This window comes from Psittacula echo (assembly GCF_963264785.1).
Source record: "Psittacula echo genome assembly, chromosome: Z".
Lineage (NCBI taxonomy): Eukaryota > Metazoa > Chordata > Aves > Psittaciformes > Psittacidae > Psittacula > Psittacula echo.
Window position 1 is genome coordinate 66,046,082 of NC_137742.1, and position 9,775 is coordinate 66,055,856.

Sequence of the window (9,775 nt, forward strand, 5' to 3'; positions counted from 1 at the left end):
GATTATAAATACAGATCTCCACACTGGCATGAAAAAATGTTTATCATTTTAGCTTCATTTTAACTACTGGTTTCCTAATGAGGCTAATTAAGCAATAGTCACATTAATTTGGTATGTTTGTTTCACTGATGCTGTTATAGCAGACTATACTGATCATTTATTTACTTTCCATTTGCTGCTCTGGAATTTATCTCCCATGAACCTCCATACAATGTTAATACTTCTTATGCAATCCAAATGAAACCACTTGATAAATATTTTGTATGAGCACCTCATGTGTTATCCTGTTACAGAAGACTGATTGCTTTGCATGTTTCACTGATACTAAGCTACAGCAGATCTGCTATGAGAATATTAATGAAATGAATTCACCTTTTGGAGGGGAAAAGGAGGGCATAATTGTGGCATTGTTTCAACTTTTGAAGAACTAAGCTGTAAATGGAATGTGTCTGGAGGAACTGTTTCAAAGAGGATGGCTGCAGTGTCAGCAGCAGCAGCAAAGTAACACACTCATGAGACTTTGCAGAATGTCGTAAGAGCTCTCTAACTGCTAAAGAGTTCTGTGTGGGTGCTATAAATGGGTACTGAATGAGCACAGAAAGGTTTTAGTGCAAATACTAAGGCAGAGTGGACCAGAGGTAGTTACCTAGCAGCACAGACAGCAGCAGTTTTGAAAGAGTTATATATCCTGATGGCACAACGGCAAGACCAAAATTCTCCCTTATGATTGCTTTTCTAGACTAGATCTTTAAAAAGCAGTTCTACCCCTACAGAAATTGTTTAATTAACAGAGGTCAGGATTTGAAAGGTCTGCAGTTGTCAAGAGCAAAGCAACCGTTCCCATCATTCCTGCCAAAAAAGACCTTTGAAAAATACCATCTGAACCCTGAATTAACACACTAGATCCTGAAACCCAAGAAACAACTTACTGAAGAAACCAGTGTCACTAGAATTAATGGTGGAAGTTATTTTTTCCATCTAAAGTAAATGCCTAAGCTTTATATATGTTTGTGAACTTCAGTACTATGAATATAAAGCAGTTGCAAAAAGAAAGGAATGTACTTACGGTGAAATTGTGCAGCCAGAGGCATATGCATGGTGGCCTGTATAGCGTATATCGCAGCGTACAATATTGTTGGAGTAATCGGATTCAGGTACCAAATAGCTGGGATTTACACTGACCTGAAGGGGAGAAAGCACAGTGTTGTCTACTAACAGGTTTGAGCTGATAACTTATATTCAGAAGGGCATAAGCATATCATTTGCTTCTTTGAAAAAAAAAAAAAAAAAAACACCATAAAATTATCAAAACCTCCCCACTGCCAAATACCCTTACCTTCAGAATGTAATTTCCGGGTTTTACATCTGTAATATCAATCCACTGGCAATCTATATCAGCATTGTAAGTGTCATAGCAGCCAGGGCTCAGTCCCTAAAAAAATGAAGTTAAGATGGATGTAAAAAAATCATTAGGAATAGTAACATTCTAGACATTAGGGGCACTCAGATTGAAGTTCACTTAACCATCACATTTCAGTAAGAAAATTACATTAGGAAATTAGGCTTATTTGTCCTTGGCATTTTAGTTGAATATCTAAACTAGAACATGAAAGTCTAACATATCACTTTATGGACAGCACTAGACTACTGCTGCGTAAGAAACACCTATACTATTGATAGTTGTTCATCTGTGAGATAACTGTATTTTATCTATATTGTCACTTGTCACAGTACTCCTTTTATGTGAATATTGTGGATGCTGTTACTGTTCTTTATGAAAGGTAAGAATAAAATTAAAACCGCCCAAAGGCTGGACCTAAATATCTATAAATCACAAGTAAATAGCTTTTGAGATCCTGGAGTACCAGCTTGATCATCGTGTTTGATCCTATCTCTACCCTTAGAAATGATGCAACTTTTTGCTATGGATGTACTCTGCCAAAGTGCCATCTTTGAATAGTAGAGTGTAGGGCCACTTTTACATTGAGTTTTGCACAGAAAAAAAACATCTCTTCAGACAAACAGTGACACAAGAATCTGAGAGAACTGAAAGCCTTTCTTCCAGATGAATCTTTTCTGAAAACTTGGTTGCTATTACAAACATCAGTAAGAATCTCATATAGGAATGTATTGGTGGTTTAAATCTGGTGTCTTTTAACCATGGCTGATACAGATTGCTCTATGCAAAGCTGAAGTGTTCTGGCAACACACAGGGTGCACAAAACCCAGGTCCTGCAGGAATTCCCTCTTGACCCAGCTGGTGATCAGCTCAGACTCTCACATGTATGTGCCAAGTCTGAGGCTGGAGGGAAGTTTTACAGTACAATTACAAACCCCTGAAATATGGCCTTCCAGTGGAAACGCTGACACAGCCGTGATTCTAGTGACACAAATACTCCAGCTGTAAAATATGTATGTTGCTTAGTTAGATGTCATAGTCTCCAGAAAGAGGAAAGATATTTATAAAACCTCTTCAAAGCCTTTATGTATTACAGATCATTCGTTATATTTAAAATTCAAATGTGGACACGTCAGCCAGTGAAGCATAGCTGTCCTTTCTCTGCAATAAAATAACTACCTCCTAGATTAAAAACTGCAGAAGTTTATGTGTAAGTTTGGCCACATTGAGTTAAACCACAGATCCATCAAGCTCAGTGTCCTGTCTCTAACAGTGGTCAGCAGCAGATGGCTGAGGAGAAAAGAACAAAAGAAATGGGATGTATAATGTCCTTTACCCAGGCAAATTCCTTTTACTAGGCATTTAACTGTATTCAAGATATGGGGTACCATCAGATTTTTTTATTTAAGAGCCTCCATTACTTTATTTAATTTTTTTAACACATGTAGGTATTTTAGTTGTCTGCAACGTCCCATGGCAAGGCATTTAATTCTTTATTCATGTGTCGAAAAAGCTCTCCTCACTGTTTTAATGCTGTTGTCTGACAGTTCTTTTGGATATCCTTAAATTCCTATACTGTGAGAAACAGTGAATATCAACAATTTCCTCTTTCCATACAGGGCCACTCAAGATTTGGTATTTTTTTCTGGTTTTCCAAATGGAATTAGTCTATGAAATCTCTTACTGTGGTAGCTATACTACATTGCTGATCATCCTTGTTCTCCTAGGGTTGCTTGGTTTGGGTTTTTAAGCCTTTCTGTAGCAGTTTCGAGAAGTGGTGACCAGACTCCATGCAGTATTTAAGGTAGGAGCCTATCATGGATTTGTATCATATCATAATGGTACATTTATATTTTTTATCTATTCCCTGAATGAGCTCTAACACCTTGGTTTACTTTGTATACAACTCATCGTAATTGTCTCATGGCTGCCATTCTCTTCAACAACCCTCTACACATGCATAAAGCTATGCTGTATGTTTTCTGTATTGGACTGCCAGCCAGAAGCTACAGGTATTAAGGGCATTCAGCAACTTGCAGCCTCATGCTCTGCAAGGGGGAAAATACTACACGTGAATTCTGCCACCAGCCAAGCACACTGGAAAAGACTTCTTCACTGACTCTGTCTCAGGTTTCCTTTAGCTCCCTTCACCTGTCCTATAACCACAAGAACTTGTGATGTATTTTAATACCATTCACTTACCAGTGATGCTAGGCTAGTAAGTGTCCCTGCATTTTAATCAGACACCCACATAGCCGCACTTGGGCAAATTGTGAAGACTTAAAGTTGCTGTGATGGAAAATTTCAGAGCTAGTTAGGGCATCAGATAATTTAGGCCAGGAGGTGACTGGTAGAAAAAAATATCTGAAGATAAATTAGAGAGGGAAAATAAACTTGATTGTCTCCAAACCAACTCTTACCTGTGTATGTGCTGTACATGCATACCGTCTATAGTACCCATAATCACAGGAGGTATCTTCAAGACAGAAACTTGCTTTGTGTCCTTCAGCAACTTTTCTGTGTGAGCTTGCATCCAGCAAGTCATAGTGGCTGAATTCATCCATGCTGTGATAATGTCTGTTAAACCATAGATACTTTATTAAAGATGGATCAGATGTTCTCAATGACATTTTACAGATTCCTATTTGATCTACCTTCTGTTAGATGTGGTGAAATTTTATTTTTTGCACAGAACTTGTGTGGTAGGATATTTCCTATTACCTGACATCCAGGTAAGTTTTATTTCCTTTACTTCAATTTTCAATGACTATAAAATAAATATATAAATAAATAATAGATTTTAATTTGTTAAAGGGAAAGACTCTATAGCACCATTGTTTTTCCAAAATTTCCTGTTTCAGCTTTTTTCCAATAACAATAACAAGTATTAAGTAGTTCGTATTTGAATTGTACATCTTATAACTGCCCTTAGCCAGAGTTTCACTAGGAATGCTTACCTTATATTCTGTAAATTCCAGGGAAGTTTTCTACTTGATAGTAAAAACTCAACAATTCACTTTCACGTTTCCATGGCCCTCAATCAATATGATACATTCATAACATTAGCAAAACCAAATCTGCATAAAGAAATCACCTTCTGCGTACTGACAATGCAGATCTCATCTGGCGTCAATTTTTGTAGATTATATTCAATGTAGTCTCTGTTTCAAAAGTGTGTATATTTTGGATCTGGGCACAGTGATGCATTTTTCTTGCTGTCACACAGATTTCTAGCTCCTACTATGAACTTGAACGGCTATTATTCTCTTAATTTCACTTTTTCAGACACAAGAAAAACTAAATTTGTACCGTCTACCTGCACAGATGTCTGTGCAACATCTGGCTACTGTTATTTAAAAATGCCTTCAGCTGAAGAGTTATACGAGAAAGATATAATTAAACAGAATTCAAACATATTGTTAAAATGAAGCACGCATGTCAGGAACACTAAAAGTGGTCCTCAGATGATGATGACTAACACTGAAGTCTGGTGGCTAGCCAAGCTAAATGGCAGTTACAGTTCAGTTCCAAATGAGCTTGTTTCACTCTCATGGAAATGATCACAAGAAATGCCTTTTTTTTTTTTTTTTTTTCTTTATGGGCAGTGTATTTTCTGTCCAAGAACTGAATCACCATCAGGGACACTTTGCATCTGGATAATGATCATGGCAGAGTAGAACTGCTTTTTAACAAATGGAAGATTTCAGTTGCTCTCTATCCATCTCGTTCATCTATCAATTTTGTAAGCATCAGGGTTAAAGGGTTTTTTGGTGGTGGTTTCTTTTTCAGGGATGGGGTTTAACTAAAGTATTTATGAGAGCTTTTTTGTTTGGGTTGATTTAGTTTTAGCTTTTTTATCCTTACAAGATTTATAAACTAGCAATATTTGACGGGGTTTTTTTAAAAAGAATTTTCTGTAATTGTCCTGATTTTTCATTCAAAGCTTAAAGCCTCTGAAGCTAGAGAGAAATACTTCACTGACTTTAGGTGCCTTTAGATCAAGACCACATTACATATTATTTTTTAACTAGAATAATACCCATAACAGCAGAATTGTATTTGAAGTAAGTGGGAGTAAGGTAAGCTTTCTATTGGTCCTGCTACAAAATAGCAAAAATTGGAACAAACCTGCAAACTGTTGCATGTGAACTTTCTGAAAAGGTGCAAGTCTTCAGTGTAACCTGCTCCTAAAATGCTGAAAATGTCCTACTACATTTGCCTTGCCATGTGTCCAGCAGTTCTGCTATTTCTAGGGCAGTACTGCCATGTGAAAGTATCATACAAGAAGGATACTGATAATGGGAACAGTCAACTCATTACCTTCTTTTTCACATTGACCAGACCATTTGTTGTCAAGAAGTAACCCATTAAATATAAGTCAAGAAGTATGGTTCAATGTTTACAATGATATATTATAGGGAACATGTAGTAAAGGTACATTTTAGGGTTTGCACAGTTATTTTACCATGATTAGGACTTCTATTTGCTGGTTCCACTTAAATGTAACTGGACTACAATCAGAAGAGAAGGCGCCACTGTCAAAACTGATTTGAGCCTTGTAATTATAATGAATTTATACTTGCGAGAGTTTTATACTTATGGGTAAGCTTCTTATCCATTTTGTTTTCAGGTGGCTACATAGCTTCCCCCTGGCTTCCCCCTGCTTCACTGCAGCTTTAGAAAACGTCACCTTTAGAGTGGCAATTTGCTAGTGAAAAAGACAATTAGAAGGTACCATACTGAGCACTTCACTCACTGGTGACAGCTGTGCCACTCCCATGAGTAACGGGGTCTGCTGGGCAGAAAATCTGACGTGCCTTGATTCTTCACTCTTTGGGGGAACCTCAAGAGCACCCGATTGTCATAGTCTCTAACATCTGCTCGATAAGCTGAGCTGTAATAATGCAAAAAAAAAAAAAAAAGATGTAAGTATATGCAAGAAACGCATGAAGAAAACACCTTATGTGGTCTCAGAAGTAACCGATCTTTTCAGCCTCCTTAAAGCTCATACATTGAAGACACACAAGAATGCCACATAACATACTCAGAAGCGTCTGGTGCCAGACCAAGACTTGAATAAGATTCAAATCTGCTTCTAATAATGTAAACGGAAGTTTGACCACTGACTCTACCTCTGTCTTTGAGGCAGATCACCACTTAGATGTAAAGTCACTGGTGGTACTGATGGCACGAAACCCACGATTTTATTAATGGCTGCTAACCAAAGGAACTCACTGTGTGCATAAGATCACACAACAGATGTTTGTTTCTGTTGAAAAAAACATACATATGCCTTAGGCTTTATTTCCTTATTTCACATAGCCTTTATCTACAGTATTTTAAATGCTGGAATATTTTAATCAATTGATAGCAGGCAAGAACATTTCAATTAATCTTCACTGTAAGATTAGCATAAAAAACCACCTGCTTCTTATGCCATGTTTTCTTTTTCCATCAAGTGAAGAAAGAGCATGACCCTGGAAACAGCCTGACATCAATTAATGATGCTGATAAATAAGTAAATCTGTTTTGCATGATAAGGTATCAAACAATTTAAAATGGTTAAAAACAGCTATGTTGATTTCTTTCCAATCAAAACAGAAAAAATCCCACTTTGCCAACTGGACAGGACCCAACATAATAGAAAAGCCATTATTTCAACCCATTAAAACGCTTTGAAACATTTTTTTCAGGGAGATTTTAGTCTTAAGAGTCATTACAAGGCACAATCCCAGAAACAATTAGCATTTTATAATTTAACTTGTGCTGGTAAGAATAGTTTGGGTTTTCTTTTTTTTTCCTTTTTTTTTTTTCTTTTTTTCCTATTTTTAATGGAGTAGAATATGAGCTCGTTGGATTAGAGAAAGGGAATGAAAATCACCAAATTCAAGTGGATATTTTTAGGTGCCTCCATTTTGCAAAATTCAGGTATGTTCAAAAGTCTGATAACAGAAACGTGCAATATAACTTCACAAAACGTAGGTTCTTCCGTGGTGTGTGTCTCTCTGGTACGGCTGTATTGTTTTCTTACGTGCACATCCCATCATCTGCTACAGGCTCATAAGAAGGTTAAAACCTGGGGTACATTTCCTGGGCCCTCCAGCCTCTCTTGTCTCCACTCTCCACCGAGTCCTCGGGCACTCTGCGGTGGGTGCAGGAGCACAAGAACCCACCGTCAACAGGCAAAAGCCGGGGCTATGCCTACCTTGCCAGGCAGTTCTCCTCGGCAGCACATCTCAAGTTATACATGGACATCCTCTGGACATATGTGGACGCCTGGATGTAATAGGGATCCGGGACTAAGTCAGGGAGACCTGCAGTTCATCAAACCAACCACATAACAGCAAGATCAACCCAGGACACGTCTGCAAATTCTTGGCTTCCACCCCAATTGTTAGAAGCTGTCGCTTTGCTACGGACCCTGCCACCCATTAGGGCCGCGCTCTTTCTCAAAGCCCGCACCACAAGCACGACGCCCGGACCCCTGCGGTGGGTTCCCCACCGTCCCTCTCGCACCTCGCCGTCCCCTCTAGCCCCGGCGACCGCTGCCTCCCGGGATCGGGCAGTCCGGGAGCCCTTCAAATCCCTGCTGGATCGGGCTTTGCCCGGAGGGAGCAGTTGGCAGAACCGTAGACCCCGCACCGTGTCCCTGCGGGACGCGCCGCCCTAGCACCGAGAAGCCGGGGCCGGCGAGGGGCACGGGACAGGACGGGAAGGGAAAGCAAAGGCGGGCTCTTACCATACTGGAAGTAGCCGGTACCATAGCCGGGTCGGTACCTGCTGCCCTGACGGGGCCGCTCGTAGGTGTCGTAGTAGTTGTAGTAGGGGTTATCGTCCGTGTACTTGTAGGGGTTGTAGGGGTCGTCTCCTACCATGACATCTTCCCGCCCGGATCTGAAGCTGCTGAGGGGAGGCAGGTCGCCGGCCCCAGCGCTGCTCCGGCTGCCGTCTGTCCCGGTGCCGCCGGCGGCGCTGGTGGAGGTGCCGGGTCTCGACGCCCCAGACGATGCGCTCCCGGCCGCCCCCGTGGCCGCCGGGATAGCGGAGCTCTGGCTCAGCGGCACGGGGGAGGCGCGGCCCCCGGAGGGAGACTGGTAGCCCGCCTGGAACCAGTGCCGGGCGCCGGAGCTGCCCCGGCTGCCGGCGGCGGGCTGGGTCTCCGCGGCGGCGGCGGCTCGAGAGGCGGCTCTCCGCGGCAGAGTGCCGTTGTTCCGCAGCAGCAGGATGGGGCTGCCAACAGCCTCGGCTGCCTGCCTGCGCCGGGGGGGCTGGTACTGGGAGCCGAGGCTGAGCAGGCTGTACACCTGCCCGTTGTTCTCCCACTGGATCCGCTGCCTCCAGGCTGCGGGGGGCGGCGGGGGGTCCCGGCGCGGCGGCGGCTGCTGGCAGCCGGCGGGCCACAGGCAGCTCCAGTAGATGCAAGCATGGAGCTGGGCGAGCAGGAGCCCCGGCGGCGCGAAATGCATCTTCTCCTCTTTCCTGGGTGCCGGCGGAGGGGAGAAACGGGCGAAATCGAGGTGGCGAGCAGAGAAAAGGGGGCGCTTTCCTGGCCGGGACTGGGCGGAGGAAGGCGAGCGGGGGAGTGTGGGGACGCCGGGGGGAACGGGCTGCGGCTCTGGAACGGTTAGGCGGGCAGCGGGGTCTCAAGAGCGGCAGCACCCGGGCGGTGCCATCGGGGAGGCCAGGCCGTTCAGAAGGAAACCCGGCCCGGGGAAGGCGGCGGGAGCGGCTTTTCTTCTCACCAGTATTTATAGGCGAGGGGATGCGAATAGGGAGCCGGAGCAAACAATCAGCCTCTCATCATCCTCCGGCCCGCGCTAGTGTCTGGAGCTAGGGAAGGAGGAGGAGGAGGAGGAGAGACCAGGGACTTTAAAACTCGCTGGCACGCTCGCAAAGTTACACAAGCCCCGCTGGCTGCGCCCCCGCCATTTGTTCACGTAATGCGGCTGGAAACGTGCGGCCCTGACAGTTCTTCCACGGCCGCCCCCCACCCACCCCGCGCGGGGGAACAGGGAGGACGGGGCGGCGCGGGATGGTGCGGCGACGGCGGCGGGGGCTCCTGATCCTCCCGCCGCCCGTCCTCCCCGCCTCCCTCCTTCTATCCATCCATCCATCCATCCATCCATCCTTGCTGCCCCCCCGCGCCCCTATCCGCGCCGAGCCTGCGGCGGGCGGGCGCGCTCAGACACACGTAGTCTGCCAGAGTATGCGGTGGAGCAGCGCCAAAATATGCAAAGGAAAAATGCTATTAGCTCATCAGCGCTGGAGAGACTAGAAACGGGGTGGCGGGGAGGGGGAAGGGGCCGCTAGCGAGAGAGGAAACATGTTTCTGGAAAATGTGCTGGCCGGCAACTGTCTCCCGGGCTGGAGCAGCTG

At 43.9% G+C, this 9,775-nt stretch overlaps 1 protein-coding gene across 1 annotated transcript; it reads right to left on the reverse strand.

The window, feature by feature from the left end:
• Positions 1 to 1,016: 1,016 nt before the first annotated feature.
• LOX (lysyl oxidase) lies at positions 1,017 to 8,865 on the reverse strand (the record flags this gene model as incomplete). Its single annotated transcript, XM_080637211.1, has 6 exons — positions 1,017 to 1,182; positions 1,337 to 1,432; positions 3,820 to 3,976; positions 6,156 to 6,293; positions 7,605 to 7,713; positions 8,139 to 8,865. The coding sequence occupies 6 exons, from the start codon at positions 8,863 to 8,865 to the stop codon at positions 1,063 to 1,065; spliced, it is 1,347 nt and encodes a 448-aa protein (XP_080493337.1). The 3' UTR covers positions 1,017 to 1,062.
• Between the last annotated feature and the right edge of the window lie 910 nt (positions 8,866 to 9,775).